The sequence below is a fragment of the Pomacea canaliculata genome, linkage group LG11, assembly GCF_003073045.1.
Source record: "Pomacea canaliculata isolate SZHN2017 linkage group LG11, ASM307304v1, whole genome shotgun sequence".
In the NCBI taxonomy this organism is placed as follows: domain Eukaryota; kingdom Metazoa; phylum Mollusca; class Gastropoda; order Architaenioglossa; family Ampullariidae; genus Pomacea; species Pomacea canaliculata.
In genome coordinates this window covers 16,284,973-16,303,015 of record NC_037600.1, presented here as the reverse complement: position 1 = coordinate 16,303,015, position 18,043 = coordinate 16,284,973, and the positions used below count along the sequence as shown (strand labels likewise).

General features: G+C 41.1%; 2 protein-coding genes across 2 annotated transcripts; one reads left to right on the top strand and one right to left on the bottom strand.

The window, feature by feature from the left end:
• The first annotated feature begins 738 nt into the window (after window positions 1-738).
• On the top strand, window positions 739-5,788 carry LOC112575129 (HRAS-like suppressor 2). Its single transcript, XM_025256731.1, has 4 exons — window positions 739-874; window positions 2,026-2,182; window positions 2,905-3,091; window positions 5,007-5,788. The coding sequence occupies exons 2-4, from the start codon at window positions 2,062-2,064 to the stop codon at window positions 5,263-5,265; spliced, it is 567 nt and encodes a 188-aa protein (XP_025112516.1). The 5' UTR covers window positions 739-874; window positions 2,026-2,061; the 3' UTR covers window positions 5,266-5,788.
• A 1,769-nt stretch (window positions 5,789-7,557) lies between these two features.
• On the bottom strand, window positions 7,558-16,825 carry LOC112575127 (beta-1,3-galactosyl-O-glycosyl-glycoprotein beta-1,6-N-acetylglucosaminyltransferase-like). The gene is made up of 4 exons (XM_025256728.1): window positions 16,691-16,825; window positions 10,744-13,258; window positions 10,218-10,444; window positions 7,558-9,540 (listed from the first exon to the last, which is right to left on the bottom strand). The coding sequence occupies exons 2-4, from the start codon at window positions 11,613-11,615 to the stop codon at window positions 9,182-9,184; spliced, it is 1,458 nt and encodes a 485-aa protein (XP_025112513.1). The 5' UTR covers window positions 11,616-13,258; window positions 16,691-16,825; the 3' UTR covers window positions 7,558-9,181.
• Window positions 16,826-18,043: the final 1,218 nt, after the last annotated feature.

The window sequence follows — 18,043 nt, the reverse complement described above, 5'->3', positions numbered from 1 at the left end:
GATTATTATTAATAGGGACAAAAAATGTAAAACACATTGAGTTGGTAAACATCATACAAACGGAACCTCTTTTCATAGAAGTCATTATAACAATCCTATAAGTAGCATGCATATGAAGTAAAATTAATGTAGGTACAATTGAAAAGTGCATGTTCACTTTTATTTTCTTATCGTACAGGCATTCCCTCTAAAACTTGGTTAAAAATGATAACATGAATCTACCAGGGCAAGTAATTTTTTTCTCACAGAAATCTTTCTGGCAATACCTGTAAATAATACCGTACAACTCGGCCACCAAAACATATCCCCCGCAAACACATCAAGATTAGCCCAAGCTTGGGGTTTCATTGGCAAATAAAATGTGGCCCGGGTTGTCGACTTACGTACTGTGAACGAACCACGGACGTATATTTAGCGTGCCTAATGATGGGGTCAAAATGATCGTATGAAAGTGTCAAATCGACTGCCATTCGGGTCAGCGCTAGTTTGGATAAGGTTTTTTTCCTGGCTTCGTAATGTATATCATGGAGTTCATAACAATCTGTGTCAATGCCTAAGGAATATTCTTAAAGCAAATATAAGATGCTTTGAGATTGGAAAGATCTTCTGCATTTTTATCGATCACCTCTGCTTTGCATTTTATTTTTGTTGACACAATGGCTGTTTAACCTTTTCCTCCGCTGCACTCTACGATCTCTATTGCTCTGTCTTGCCGCCAACAGCAAGAGTTATCCCGAACTCCACAGACAATGATTGTGGGTGACCTCCCTTGTATCGGGGTACGCATAACGCATAACGCACGTCGTGAACTGTCCTGCGATTGTTCTGTAGCATATAAATAAACTAATTTTAGAATTGAGAGAGATAACGAAATGTGAGTATATGTCTCCTGTTTAGTGTATGTCTTCAGTTTAGTGTATAAAACACTTGGTTTATCGATAAAGGTAGATTGTTGATTTGGTGTGGTCAGAAATGAGAAGAAACCGTCTATAAAGGTTATTGCGCATCTAATTCAGCGAGTGTAAACATTAGAATGTCGCTTTAATCACTCTACGTTACCCAGATTGCTCAGAACCTAAACTTATTACGTAAACTCAATTAAAAGTTCATCCCTCTCTTGCTAACTCAAATATAGATGATTATGCTGTTAACGGACTTGGAACTTAACGGAACGAACAAGCAAAACCCACAGTATCGTGGTATGCACAGTCGTGTGCATACGTGGAAAAGAAAGCTCGGAACGGTTTGCTCTTTGGTTATTTTAATGATAAACACTAGAGAAAGATGTTTTGGAGATGCTAAACATAGCAACGGCTTTCCAAGTAAGAAAGTTAGAGCTCTGGAGTTATTTAGCAGTTAGATCATTTCATCATTGTTCTGTGTGTTGTGTGCATGGAATGCATTTTCAATGAAGCACTTTTTCTAACCGTTTAGACAATAAACGTTTACTAGTTTTTTTCCCAGATTGGATTGTGCTAGGTTTCTACTCACTGGCTGTCCACAGCATACGACTGACAAAATATCGAGTGTTCAGAACTTTGCAGAACTTGTTCTCAAGTCAAGAAAAAAAAATGTGTTGTGAGACTTCTCCACCCAGTCTTCTGACTGTCTGCTGTAGACCATGTTACATTTTGGCTGTCTGCTGTAGACCATGTTACATTTTGGCTGTCTGCTGTAGACTATGTTACATTTTGGCTGTCTGCTGTAGACCATGTTACATTTTGGCTGTCTGCTGTAGACCATGTGACATTCTGGCTTCTGTTTGCCTGTGTAACAATTGCTATAACAATTCTATTCTTGAGTCACTGCCCAAACTGTTGAAATCGCTGCCATTCGTAGTTCAAACCATTTCGCTCATGTTTGTGAAAAAGTGTCTATAAAACTTTTTGCTCCAGAAATATACTTTGCAATAACACCCATTTCTACTGCAGTCTATGGTTAAAATATGTTTCTGTGTGATGTATGCATATGTGCATGCCTACAGTATCTACCAGAGGATGTAAATTTATTCTGTCTGTATTGCAGCTGACAGCAAATTCTACAAAGAGGATTTGAGAAACCATGGGAGAAACAGCTATAGAGGATGTTTATAACCACAATCTGCAGCAGCTATCAGAGTTACAGGCTGGAGATATGATTGAGTTTAAACGTGGTATCTACTCACACTGGGCAATATATATTGGTAACACATTTACCACATATATTTTTATTTTCGAAAGATGTGTTAAAGAAATGTATATTAATGTACTTATTTATTTATGTGTATGTGTGTTTACTCATCCAGAGTTATTTAATTAGTGTAAGTTTATTTTAAAGAGTTTTAGAAATAGTTTTCAGTTTGCCAATAATAGATACAGATATGATAAAATGTTTGTATATTTATTTATTTTATATTTATGAAGATTTTTCATTTCCTTCTATTAATGCAGTGTTTATCACTAACCAGAGTTTGTTCTCTTTTAACATTAGGTACTTTTATATTTCCATAAAATGCTCTACTCCAAAGTTTCAACTTTTACCTAGCAGAATTTGTATCTGCCCTCTCTTTTTGAAAGTTTTAGCTGTGCCTCATTATTTCTGATAAAGTTAAAAATTAAAAAGATGCAGGATTGTGGCTGCTTGTGGCACACTCTTTCTCAGTCTCTCATTCATGCATGCACATACAATACAAGGTTGCTAACATGCTTGCATAAATGACATTTGCTTACTTGTATCTCTATGTTTATTTTTGGACATACTATCTATTGGACATGTGGATAATGACTTCAGAAAATAGTTTCACACTATTTTCCATCTTAAAAAACAAATGCATTAATAGCTTGGTTCTTGACTATTAGGATTTGTGTGTATGTATATATGTGTAAATATTCAGTGACTTAATTGTAAGTTCTTTTTATGCTGTAGGAGATGGAGATGTGGTACACCTGGCTGGTGAAGAAGATGATGGAATAGATGGCAAAGCTGACTCAACTCATCTGTTTACTATTTGTGGACGTCAGTTCAATAAGGCTGTGGTACGAGTTGATAAATTTTTGGAGGTTGCAGGAAACAGCAAAGCTGTACGAAATAATAAAAAGGATAAAAGATTTAGGTAAGTCTGTTGCCAGTGGTGTTTAATAGCAGTTGGCAGATAGCAGTAGGCAGGAAAAAAAGGATGATGTATGTCCTTTACTGACAATAATAATAAAAATATATCTTTATAACCCATTTCCCTACACAGGGTGAGCTTGATTAACTTTAAGTTGAAGGCAGTAGGGAAAGAGATGGATGATAGGGATGGACATCACAATCGGGCAGACATATATACCCTCACACGTACAATGCCAAGAACATGAAGCAATACAGAAATAGCAGTATAGGGAGAAAGCACAGTCATGGTAGATCAGGTTACGGTAAGTAGTTTCAAAAAAAGATAGGTTTTAAGTCCTACCGGAAAGCAAGTGGCACCCCTGCTGTATGGAGAGACAAGCAGGGCATTCCAAATACTGGAACCAGAGAAGAAGACCCAGCGAAAGCCGAACTTCTCCAGTCTGATATGTTGGACAAAGATAAAACAGATGTCTTCTTCTTCTTGTTCCTAATCGCCCCCAGTGGAGCATAGGGCCGCAACTACACCACGCCATTGGACCCGGTTCTGGGTGTCCTTCCAGGTGGGACCATGTCATGCCAGCTGTCTCTGCCTCTCTGTGGACTGATCTCCTCCATGTCTGTCTGGGTCTCCCAACCCTGCGCCTCCCCTGTGGGATCCAGCCCAGAGCTTGTCTTGTTAAATTGTCGGCCAGCATTTGCAAGGTATAACTGATCCAGCACCACTTCAGCTTCTTGATGTATAAAACAGATGTGGGCATAGTAAACTGACTTGCCCTGCAGATTGAGACAAGATCACAAATAAAAAGATACCTAAGTGTGGTGAGCTTGAAACTGGCAGCCAGTGCAGATCACAAAGAAATAGTGTGGGAGGACTGGTCCTCCACTTTTCAGAATATAGTGCAAGTAGCATTGTTTTGATCACTCTGGAGCTAGTCAAGCATGTGACCAGGGAGAAAGGGAGGTAATTGAAAGGTGAGTTACACTAGTTTATCGTGTAAAACACAAATGCTGCTTGGAGCAAGCAATGTCTGATGCAGCTGATCTGGCGCAGTTCAAGACAGATGGACATGCCGACTAAGTTTACATGATTAAAGTTTTAGTTAAGGACAATGTAAATACAAGAGATTCCTGACCAAGTGAGGAAGATGTGGAGAGCAAGAGAGTGATGTGGATTGAAGCACATGCTTAGTTCAGAGGCTGTTGGGATGTTTTCTTCATTTAGCTTCAACTTGTTTGTCAACATCAAGTGTTTGTTGAATGTTGGAGAACACTATGTAGAGCTGGCAAGCTGGGCCAGATGTTAGAACTGTCCTCAGCATACATGTGGTACTGCAAACCGAAATGGCAAATTACAGGACAGAGTGGTTGGACATGGGCAGGAAACAGGAGAGGCCCAAGGACAGAACTCTGAGGCACTTCATGCTGAACACAGCTTATTTCCTAATTATGAACAAAACTAGGATCTCTGTTGATGATAGGTTCTCCTAAACCAGATTCAGACTAGGAAGGATCGTCCTATTAAAGAGACAGATTCAGAGCTCATTCCATATCTAAGTATTGCCCTGATTACCAGATCAAAATTTATTTTAAAATATCCTGTCATTTAAAGAATTAACATTACCAACAATTTTTCACAGAGATTTTATGGGAAAGCTGAGAAATTTATGTTCTTAAAGAATTTTTTTGTCAAGAACCAAGGGGCCTAGGTGAACAAAGGACTCTCCTTTGATATCATGTATAGTTTCCACACATATATCTAGCTCCTCTGTTACTCATAATCATAAACTATTTGCGTGTGCATCCATGCATGTATGTACTTAAGTGCCTGCATGTCTCAACGTAATGCATAGATATGTGCATACTTTGGGTACTGCTTTTAGTGTTTATATATAAGTGATGCAAAACCACTGTTGCAGTCCATGTCCTCCCGAAGAGATTGTTACCAATGCCTTGGCAAAATTGGGAAAAGTGGGCTACAATGTGCTGTACAATAACTGTGAACACTTTGCCTCTTTGTGTCGATATGGCATTGGCAAGAGCTCTCAGGCAGATTCATTTCTGACTGGTCTCTCAGTCTTAACTGCCATAGCAACTACTGTTTGCATCTTGTTTGGACTAACAAAAACGTCCAAGGAGAAAAAAAAACAAGAGGACACACAAGGATCCAATATATAGACAGTTTACGCATGAAAGAGAGAATTTATGTGTGTGTGTGAGAGAGAGATGCAAATGGGTTATTCAATTAGATGTTGTGAATATCTTGTACAGATCTAATTTAAAAAGACATTCCATCTGAATGGGTCTTTGACCTATACAGCTTTTGTATTATAAAGTATAGAACTACAGTGTGCTTCAACTAAAATCATAATATATTCTGGAAGTGTCCATTCACATGTTTTGCGAAAGAATAACTGCTAATTATTTAATTTTTTATGCTTTTATTTTGGTCATATCAAAGAAATGAAGTCTTTGGTTTATTTGCTGATATAAAAGCTAAAGCCACTTAGCACTTTTGTGCATTTGCTTAATTCTGTGTTTGCGAGTATTGCACCAAGTGTATGTATGACAAACTGGTGAAGCACAGAAGTTTAGGTATATTGAGCAAAGAATACTAAATGAGATCCAGTTCTGTCGTTCACCTTTTCTATGAAATGCCTTCAATGTCTGAAAAAAAGAAAAGAGAAATACAAACTGACTAGTCTTTTCTTTGATCTTCATGACTGCTGACTGCATGTATGCACATTGATGTCGACTATGCGTGTGAGCTGGCTAGGTGGTAGGAAAAGTCACACGAATTTGCATTGAGGTTGATTGTCATAAGCATATGTTTAGTTGATCACTGTTTTGAATCCGCCAGTTTAACATTACGCAAGTTTGGTTGTCGTTGCTTTTATTTGTTTCTGTTAAATGTTCTCTTTGTTTTAATTTAATTTCTTGTTTTTCTGCTTTATTATAGGAAGAATATTATGTTTTGTTGATGGAGCAGATGGGCTGTGTAAACTACTTGTCATCTGTGTAGGAAGAGCTTATGGTGTATACGTACATGTGCTGTAGAATAATTGATTAATATTACATTATAAGAGTCTGTACTTTGCATTTGACAGATTTACAGACACAAATTTTAGAAAACAGTTACAGTGACCGTAGGTGCGAATGACGTACTTAGCGGATAATTAACGGATCAGTTTTGTAAGCAAAATTTTACAGACTTATAGGTTTATATTGCATATATTTACCGATATATGAAAAAAAATGCAAACTACTCAGGTTGGTCTTTAAATTCTGTAACTACTGAACGAAGTTGGCTCATTTGCATATGGGGCAATAAGGTCAAAGATCAAAAACCAATGGCCTTACATTCTTGTGTGTATTATGCAATAAATAGACACCTTGCCGGAGAGTCGTCTGCTGTGACGTCTTAGAGCAATGGAAAATGAACAAAGTTTGTCGATTTACATTAATGAAGGTGATATACTTTAAAATACATGTGATTGTTCGGGTCAAAATATGTTCATAACATTGTAACGGCCGACTCTCCATAACGGTGATTTTAAAAGAGCCGTTGACTTCTATTTAGCGTGTAAATACACTTAGTGGGGAAGGAGGAAGTCCAGCGCCACAAAGTCCACAGGGCAGGTCACGGAGAGCGACAGAAAGGACCGAGTACACACTTTCTTACTCGGATGTGTATAGGTGGACTGCTGTCTCCCGAGACCAACACTTAGCCTCTTGCGAAATTCTCCGCTATTAGTCTCGGCGAGCCTTAGCAAAGAATGTGACTAAACCGGAAGCTTTGTACAAACCTGCCTCGTTTTAGTACTTAACTGGAAATCGCCTGCCAGCAGTCCAGTAATCCACGTTCGTGCACTAACGTCCGCTCAGTGAAGTACCTGACTGTCCCCAAGCACCCACCAGAGCAACGCAGCAATGTGTGGAGGTGTTGGTCCTCTGTCTCACCCCTCCCCTTGGTTTATTTTTCTCTTATTATTATTACTACTGTCCCTTACCTTGGGTGGGACAGTCTTTTTTTTGTGGGTGTGTATACGGTGGGGTGGTGGTGGTGGTATTATCTTCTGTGTGTCAATAAATTCTTTGTTGTACCGTTCATTTCGTCTTTGTTTTGGCCTGCGCTCATTATTGGTTCGATAGGAACATGGTGTCCCGCCTCTAGCTGAGCGATTGTTTGTGTGTTTGTGTTTTTGTGTCGGCTGAGTGGCTGCGATTGTGCGGCTGACAACGCCGGGGAGAAGGCTACAATGCTCCATAGTATAAACATGCATGTACTTGATATTTAATGATCCATGTTGTATCCCCGTGTTGTAATACCAGGTAATAGAAAAATGTTTGTTACCAAGCCATTGCTAATGGTTTGAACTGGCTTGCGAAGTTTGTGCTCACATGGCGTAGTTGAAGATATTTCAGATGGATTGTGTATAATAAAGATGATAAAATAATGACTGGAAATAATTACAAACTACATACATTACTTTAATAGCAATTGAAAGGCTGCCTAGTGTTATCATTATCACATTTTATGGCATCATATACACAATTGTTTGATTGAAATCAAAGTCACCACCAAAACAAAACTCAGTTAAACTCTTGTGCGAATCTACAGCATCACATTCATCGTTGTTTCTCCGGTGTGTAAAACAAAAACCAACACCGGTGCATCGTAAAAACCGTACATGAATTCAAAATCAATCATTAAAAACTTGATGATTGGCAAATATCTGTAAAGCGATTGACACATAACCGCGAGACAATCGTCACGTGACCAGTATTCACCTGGTGGTTTTGGGTGAGTTGTTCTCACTGTCGCTCACACGGAGATGGAGGAGGTAATGGACAGTGAACGCCCTGAACAGTGCTATAAATAGTATCTGCATACAGTTTTGAGCGGAGGACACGTGAGGTAAGGCGGGAAAGAGAGTTACTGAGATAAAAATCAGCAGATGGAGAAAATCACAACGAAGCTTATAAGAAAACGTTCTGAAAAGAGTCAATGAGCCGTTGTAAAAAAAAAAAAACCAAACAAACAAACAAAAAAAAAAACAGTCGGTATTCAAAAGTGCCAACACATTACCGACGACCAGTATGAAAAGAAAAATCACGGACGAGTGGAGCGCACGAGGGTTTGCACGGCATCGACCTGCACCACCCGGATATGCAGTCTCACCCTCAAACATTACGCACTATAAACTGCGCACCATACCCGCCCTAGAGGACACACCCGCCCTCGGAACATCAAACAGGACAAGGGTTTGGGTATAATGAAGTCATCATTATTCTGCATCTAAACCTAATTGTCGCGTACTCACCCCCTGTTCCCTACTCGCACTACAACCACCCCACCTTCACCGCTCTCGTCTCGGATACGCTGATCTTTCTCAGCATGTGGCCATGTTTACAGGGCTGGCTACCAGCTTGATGTAGTCTTAGTTGCTGCTTCGGTGGAAAAACACAAATTTCACACCCAACCCAACAGTCGGAGGTGGGAGACGCTCAGTCGAAAAACTACAAAGCGAAGACCAAAACTAAAACGAGATGAACAGCACAAAAAATGTTTACACAACACGGTAAAATCGTTTAAGAAAAACTTTCATAAATATTAAAAAAAAAAACGTATACACACGCACATATTGAGACAGTTGTTGGTAGACAAGCTCACCAACAAGATGGAAGCTAGATAATGTTTAGCCACACTTAACTGTGATGGATTTATATCAACGAAGAACATTCATGGAGGACGTATGCGTTGTGTCTTCAGAGTCACCCACGACATAATGTGTCTTTCAATGTGTCTTTGTAGCAAGGCTGGCACCAGTTCTCGGTACAACAGTTATTACTCGTGATTGCATAGAAACTGTGAGTGATATCTGGCTAACCAGCTGTAAAATCACAATGAATGTCGCTCAGGACTGCACGGAAATGTCGGCCATAAAAGTACACAGTCGTGATTCGACAATAATGTTAGGCAATAACTGGGCAATAATGTTACTTTACAAAACTCTCAGGTGGCAGTGATGAATGTGAAAACTTTTAAATTATATGGTATTTCTTTGCTCGGAAATGCGCACTCAAACTAAGGTCACCCAGTCAAACTTCGAGATCCATCCACCTTGTTCTTAACTATGTCCAGATTTTTGTAGAAAGACACGTCCATAGAGACTCTCCCGGCGTATTCATCAACGGTCATGTTGTAGAGCCAGTCCTCCAGGCATTGTAGTGTCAGTGGCTCGAAGTTGATGTAAAATTTGTTGGCGAAGAGCTCCTTGCGTGAGGTCAACATCGGAAGGTCCCCCACACCAAAGACACAAATGGTCCGCACTCGTTTCCCGTAGCACGGCCAGTTGAAGTTCATCCGGTCTAGACCGTCCCGCCAGTTATGACCCCAATTCTTGAACCGAGCCAGGTAAGGTTTCAGGTGTGCATCCGTGTCTGGGGGTCCTTTGGAAAATAAAGGCAACATCATTAAGACACAATGTAAGTTTTCGTTACAAACCAGACTAGAAAATGAAATGAGATATACATCTAACATCTGGTCTGTAGAAGAATAAACCACCCATATAAAGGCCATCCAATATTACAGATTGTTTACCAAATGAAATTCCTTTTTATCAAAATATAATAATCGAATAATTGTTTAGGTTGAATTAATTTTGTTCCTTGAAAGGCTAACAAGAATAGGAGGAGGGGAGGATTAGTGTTTTACTCCGAGCCATCAGTGAAGGCTGAATCCCGCCAACCCAGTCAGCTCTGTAATAAACAGATGCCATCTGCTGAGAAATAACAGTGTGCCCAAGACAAGATCTGAGCCCAGGACAGCCAATCTTCTCTGTATTGGTGACAGGTGCTAACCGTTGAATCTCCTAACAGCCTGGCTAACAAGAAATTCAGCTCCATGTTGCTAGAAAGATAAGAGGGCGCTCTAGTAATTCTTTTTTTATATACGAAATAGCTTTGTAAACCTTTAACAATTTTTAATTTAAAAAACCATATGAAATGGCCTAAATTATAACAACTGACACCGATGGAGGTAGTAGCAAAGGGAACAGATTTGGAATTGTTACCTTAGAATAAATTAAACCCAGTTTTGCCCCCCGAGGTTGCCTTTACTAACTCACCAAGGTAGGCTCCAGGCACTCGCAGGTGAGGATTGTAGTTGAGCGTGGAGAAGAACGACTCGTCTGGAACATCTGTCCTCCGCAGCCAGCTCAGGTAGTCGTGGGCAACAGGGTTGTGCAGGATGTAGTCCACGAAGCCCCGGTTGACTACCACGTGCACGTTGCCCTTGTAGGGCTTGATGCCGTGTGGGGGCAAGAAGTTGTTGTACCACCTGTCGTTGTCCCGCCTGCAATGGGTATACATTGGTTCGTGAGCTGGCTGTGATTGTTAGGCGTGTGTGGGTCAGTTAATAGATTGTTAGACATTCTGTAGTTCATTTAGTTTTAATTGGACATATAAATGTCGTTCACTTGGTTATCCACATTGATCTCAAACTAAACCCTGGGTGTCTTTGCTTGCAGCCCACTACCGGCCATATAGAAACTCGTAATGCCATACTGATGACATATTCGGAATACCTATTGACTATTTTGTCGTATATTTCATAAATTACATTTTATTAAATAGCAAATCTTTTCCTCTTACCCGTTGGTGGTGCAGTCAACCAGATTACTTCCGTTGAGAGCAGTCAGAATTCGCACCAGCTGCAGGTTGGTCTTCAAGGGAAACTCCTGGCCGGTGAGGTTGATGAAGTACCGCCACTTCTTGTACCTCCACAGGTCCCGCATACACACTAGTTCAGGCTCGAGTACACTGAACTCTCCCCATATCACATCCACAGATTCGGAGGCTACGAAGACATTCTCCAAGCAAGATGCAATACTCCTCACAGCTTCCAGCAGCGACGGGTCGGCCTTCTGGTCAACATGCAAACAGTAGAAGTTGTGTGGCCGGTAGATGGCCCTCAGGATCCGCTCCACCAGCTCGATGTCTTTGTACAGCACCATGCTGTAGGCCAGAGGAAAGGACTCCTCTTCTGGGAGAGCGCTGAGGAAGAAAGCTCTCTCCTCCAGGTAGTGAGAACAGTCTGTGGTGTGGGCAATGTAATCCCTGGCGGTCAGTGCTACTGGAGAGAACTCCTTCATGAACTCCTTGGAGTACTTTTGTTCCTCTGGATCACCGTTCACGAGCTTTGAACACTGTGGCATAGTCATTTTTCTCTGAGGCCAGGCGCTCGCCGCGAGCGTACCGTTCCACATCCAACGCACGGCATCCAGCCATGGCCGCCCCGGTACCAAAGTTTGGAAGATATTTCTCGAACTCTCTGCGTCGCCATACAGAGCAATCAACTTATCTGGCATTCGTTTTGTTATTGGGAACCCTGCTTCCAAACTGTAGATCTCTACGGGATTTCTCATCCCGATCGGAGACAAAACAACATAAAAAAGTAATGTAAACACGCAGCAGCACGCGAAGCAAACATGTCTCCAGAAAAGCTTCATTTCCAGATTGTACATAACTTTTTTTCTGTTTATGTCTCTATTTAAAGATAACTGTTGTGAATTTTTTGTTGTTGACAGATATCCCAAATCACAAGTCCGGGACAAACTTTCTGAATGCTGTCACTCCAGTCTTTATACAAGCAAAGCTTCCACAGGGTTGGACAGTAGGCTGCAGTCTGTTGTCTGAAATTGTGGCTCTGAGACCGCCTATGGGAGGGCAGAAACGGATAAAAATGTCTGCTTACAAAAATAAATCGATTTAGTTTGTTTTATTTTTGAATTAATGTATCCAGAACAAGCCTGAGCCTATTCGTCACGCCTGACTGGACTTCAACATTGTTTTCAGCTCTCTGAATCCGTGACTGCAACAGGTTATTCTTGAATGATCCAAAATATTTCACTGGCATCCAGCAGGTCAAAGTTCACTTTTTGAATAAAGAAACGACATTGTTTGCACAAGAGATCACGGGATAGGGTTTGAGCCATGTAGAGATGACCACATGACCATTTTTTGACTCGTCGTTAGCGGAAGGAAGGGCGAGGACTCGAAAAGCGACATCAGGGATGTGCGTGTATAAAAACAGACGAAACACGTGGGTAGCAATCCTTCCCGGCCCGGTGACAAACCGATTTTATTTTAAGCACAAGAATCTCAAGTGGTCTACTCCAGTGTTTCTAACATTTCTTCTTTAATAGAACATTCATGCCATCTCACCTGGCTGTCGTCAAACGAGTGCGGCGATGACAAAATGGAAGAAAGGAATGCTGTGCTGGGATGGTGGTGTCCCGGAGATGGTCGTTGTTGTCTTGATCGCCAGCAAGAGGTGGATGCTGTTTAACACAAAAATGTCTGCGGTATCGCATCTTGCCAAGTGTCTGATATGTTGTCTGCTTCTCCACTTCCTACACTTAATCGGTAGTTGGTAGAAATACCTGCTGTCAAGACGACCAGAAAACCTTCCTGTCAGGAAGTCTCCTCACTACAAACGACTAACTTGCGACTGCAGAATAAAGAGAATGATGGTTTATGTCGTTTGACTATGCCGAATAGGTCTTCCTTGTACAGTAGCATAAAACTTTCTTAATTTTATACCTTCGTTACGATTTTGAGAACTCCACCTGAGGCAAAAAAGACGGACGAGATTCGTGGACGTTTGTGGTAAGTACCACGGAGATGAGAGTTCGATAAAAATAAAAGAAATGAACACTATCACAACACAGCCTTGCCTGGACGATAACGAGGATCACGAAGTGCATGAAGACACCGCATCACAGCGATAACGAGAATGATGATTGTAGGAAGACAGTGTCCCACCTGTGTCAGGTGTGTGAAGGCTAAAAGCGGTACAGACGAGCTGATGAGCAGGAAATTTGGAAAAAGCTCTCCTGATTGGTAAAATGGATCGAAAATAAAGTTTTAGAGGTAGGACGGCAGGTTGAGTGGATGGCACGCAGAAGCCTTTGTCCCAGGATGCGGGTGTATGCGAGGGTCACGGGGTCAAGCAGGTGCACGCTTCATCAAATCGCTACGCAACACGTCCATCCCTCGTCACGTGAGGCAATGACCAAGAAAACTCTGCTTATAAGGCCAAGACGTCCACAAACTCTGCTACTCTCCATGGCTTAGCCTTATTAGCTGCTGGCCGGCACAACAGTATCTGTACAACAGAAGGAGACATGATAGCTTTAGTCAACAAAGTCTTCACAAACATCGACAACGGAATATATCTGATGAGGTAATCCCCATCAACTGTTTCCTCACAACAGATTTTACCGATTTATTTTGATCAGTGGTGACCGAAAATTCCTTTCAGAAACAGGGGGAAGCGAAGGGGTGTCACGTACGGAGAGTGTCTCACAACGAACCATTTTGATGCTTATAACATCATTCGCGAGCCATACAAATTTATCTATCTAAAAGTTCATTTTCTTTATCTGGCCAAGCTGTAGTTTCGCCACACTGTAATAATACTTTCGCAATGCGTACAATCCCAGTAAGCCTGGTACTTCTGTCCTCTGAGTAAAAACAAACCGCCCTTTCGTCGTTAGGTCGGCAAAAAATACGATGTTCTCCTATGAAAAACATTGCGAAACAACTGTTGGAAGTTTGTAAAATATGTTTACAGTTAGAAAGTTCCTCCATGAGACAAAGCAATAGTAACAAAACCTTCTTCCAAAAGCACAACTCTCTGTTTATTTTTTCCCCTCCCCTACCCCATCGACTTACCTTCGCTACATAACTACAACCCCCTTTGCTTACAGTTTCATAGCCATGGTTACGATACTGTTTCGCAGGTATCAGTGTCAGTGTTGTTTTTGAGGAATAGTCCCACCGATAATCGCTCTGTAACTTCTTACCTGGACGTTAGTCATACCTAAACTTTTACTGATAATCAGGCTTTAAAAAAAAAAATTGCACATGGCGGAATCCCAGCACGAGACAAAGTTCTCGCGAACCAAGAAATCATTCAGTGTACCAATAGCAACAAGCACCCACATGTACACAGGATTGTTCTTTTTTCTCTTGGTTTGAGCTGCGTCTTAAATAGAGATAAGCAGCTAGATAACCCTGGATTTTGACCTTTTGATGTAGAGGGTGGTACAGTGGGGCATATAACACTGGTACGTCGGAAGAGGTTGTTTACGTGGTCCAGCCTGTCCAATCTCTTACAAACATCTACGACTGGTGGATCTTAGAGAGAGAAATGGAAGATCGTATGATAGTATGGAACATGTCATGCTGGAGGTGGTGGGTAATTACTGACCGGGTGACGACCTCGTGACCGAAGGAGAGCGGGAGGATGATTTCATTTTTTTTTTTTTTTTTATAAACGTCTCAATGAAGGGAAAAACTTCGGAAAACTTCGGAAATCTTAGGAAGACTTCTGAAACGTGAAGACTAGCTTCAGAATGTAGGAGCGGAGATGTTTTGGAGGGAAGCGGGCGTGAAAGTCAGGTGAAGAGGTCAGGGGTCGTGAGGGGACAGCACAGATGTGGGAGGACGTTTCATGGAGAGTGTGTGGTGTGGAGGTTTCGTCTTAGCCACCAACATCCTCGATTAGAGTAAAACGATTCGGAACCCACGAAAATGTTGTTTGGTTCTTGTGGAATAATTGGGAGAGCAACCGCATCTACTCTTTACAGTATTACTTTCTGTTGATAGTGGGGAGGTGCATGTAAAGATCCGTACACATATACTTGTTTCCTAGGGTAGGACAAGCTAGGGGAGCACTAACACGCCTATTTTCCAACCAGCCAGGTGAACACCACTTGTAGTGACCTGACCCGGCGAGATAAGACGTGGGCGGGACGCCCCATGGTGACTAACTACAAAGATAAAGACGCTTGTCCTCGACTTCCTCCTCGTCCTCAAGATTTACAGACACAAATCTTCTTACGACGGAGTTATGTTCCATATTAATAAAATACTGTAGTAATGAAACTTGTATTATCTTTCAACTCGGTGTTATAAATTTGAGTCGATATATGAGAAGAGGACTCGTGGCCGCAGGTTTTACAGGCCCCATATATCAACTTGTGATCGCAAGCTGGCTTTTGACAAACACTGTAGCAGCATGCTTTGATGTCGATTGCCGTTATTTACAATAACGCAGTGTTGTCAACAAGATAACAAGAGTGGCCACAACATACCGGCTCCACACTACTACAGATATTCCTCGCTCGGCTCCAGCAAACAGTGAAAAAAATTAATAAAAGGAAAATGAAATTAAGTTTTTAGATTGATATATAAACGAGTTGTTTCATTATCTTTGTCACCCGTTAAAAACTCAACTGTTAAACTAAGGTTCATATTTATCACACCTACTCTTTCCTCAGCCCCTTACTAAAGAGAACGATCATGTTTCACAGGCATACACCAAAACACATTTATTACTCCTTTCATCAATTAAAATATCAAGCGAACAACATGCGCTGCAGAAAATTAAATTTTTTTTCTGTTTTTGTTTTGTTTTTGAAAAATAGAAAATCAGAAGGAGTATTTTGAGTGTGAGGTTAAGGATAGTCCTCATACATGTTCACTGAGCTCACGAACCCTTCTACAGAACTATATAAAAGCTAGTTCTTTGCCCTTTATGAAGTTTCTTATTGTTTGCTGTGGTACTAATTCACCAATTTCTTGGAAGTTATAAAATATTCGCAAAGAGACAAACAGTTTTATAAACACTCCTGAGGTTCGAGGGACGATCTCACCCCCCCGCGGTCACCCAGTGTTCACAAGTCGGAGCCACACCTTGTCCCCAGTCCTGTCATCCGTTTCTAGTGTGCAGCCAACCCTGTTAACAGAATTACCTGCCTGTCAAGTGCACCATGATCAATGGGTGTTCACTGGTATTCCAACAGCAAATTCATGCAGCATGACAAGAACGTGTCGGTCCTCAGCCCCCGTCCGCCATTTCACTTATCCCTCCCTTCCTCACACACTTTCCGTTAAGTTTGAAAACAACACATTGCTGTTTTCAAATTCGAAACCACTAAAGCACCGTTAATTTTCCCTGAACATTCATTAAAAACAAGCAAACAAAACAAAAACAAATACCCCAAATCATACAGACTGAAACCGGATCCACTTTACAGTTGTGGGCACGGACACACCAGCCATCCACCCCTTTCTCTCTCTCTCTCGTCAGGTCTGATTCAAAACATTTCATCACTGGATTCAAAATAGTTACACATAATCACTGGATTTAATTATTAAACATCACTTGAATTATAAATCGTTATAGACGAACGAATATTTGCGGAAGAACGGGGTAGAATTGCAGGGACATTAAACTCTCGTCCAGCACAGACTGATGTCGAAAGTTAGATAGTTGATATGTGATTTGATATTGATTGGTGTTATCTTTATTTATCAAAAAGGGTTAGGGCTAAAATTTAAAAAAAAAAACACCCTGAAGTACGATTACAACAAAGACTGCGCGACCGCTTATCTCTGTATTTTATTTACAAGAACCATTGAATCCAAGTAAACCTTACAATGTTTTAAAGCAAACTGGAGACTGGCTGAAGGACTGACTGACAGACAAACAGACAATCCGCATGATGTACAGAGAGAGAGAGCCTCTTACCTGTCCAGTCATCTTTGTCGCTGTAAAACATTCCTCTGTACACGTTTCTCTGTTATCCTTTGGTTGACATCCGGGTACGTAGGGTGGATTGTCCGGTGTTTGCCGAGGGCCGGAGAAACAACTGATGAACACTACGAAACGTAGAGGACAACCTGTATGTCGCTCCCCCTACACCAGTCACATGGCTTTGCGGTACAACTATATAGCGGAGGGCGACGATACGCGTATCGACTTTATTAGGGTCCTTGGTGTAAAGTAAGGTGACCAGACGTTTCGGGGGCGAAAGCGGGACACGTGCCGATGATGGTGTCGTCACCGTCAAAAAACGACGAAAAAAGTGATTTTTAAAGACAACCTGGACATTTGATGGACTTGCCAGAAAGCCAGAAAGCGGGACATTGGACACCTTATGTAAAGTCATCAAGCAGGGAGAGGTGGGAAGCCTTCAGCAAGAATAACGATTTTTATAGAATAGGATGTGTCCTGTTTGTCCTGTTTTGTTCATTTTTGAAGCATAATATGTCCCTTTTTATTCTCAGGCAACTTCAAAATGTTATCTTTTGAAAAATTTAATCACCAAATATTTACTTTTTTAAAATCAACTACAAGGAAAGTAGGTGACACAAAGAGGAACGCAAAGAGGCAAATTTGGTAACTATGGGGAAGAGCTAAAACTAAACATTAGGACTAGGAATAGCAACAATGAGGAATGTTACTGTGTCGTTTCAGAGCGCAAGTGAAAAATATTTACTGAGTGGGATTAAAAATTAAAGCTTAAAATTAAAACAATGATTCACTGATTTAGAGCCAGTAATAACATTTTAGAACGCTGAAAATAAACATCTAACCAAATATGCTCCCAACAACATACATCTTCTAAACACCGTCTGGTATTTAATCTAGAGTCCTGGAGAATTTGATGGGATGAAGAGTGAGTGTGACTCACATCAACATCGCCGCACACCGATTAATTTATAAGATTTCTCAAACCCTACTTTCCAGAGAATTTCATTATTAATCATCCAACACACACATACACTCACTCTCTCTCTCTCTCTCTCTCTCTCTCTCTCTCTCTCTCACGCGCGCGCGCACGCATGCATGCACACACACACACACAAGGAATTGTTGGCAGCCTCTTGATCGCTTTCCATACAAAATAAAGAGATATTCTGCCCTCCCCACTTAGAAAATAACAGTTTTGGTTTCAATCATTTAAGTGGTTTCATTTGGGTGTGGGAAATATGTCACAAAAGAGTGGCTGTACTTCAATTGGTATTGTTATTGTTTTCCTTGTTTGTTTTCCTTTTTCCTTATTTCTTTATCTTCATACACGGCTTCCAAAGCGACTAA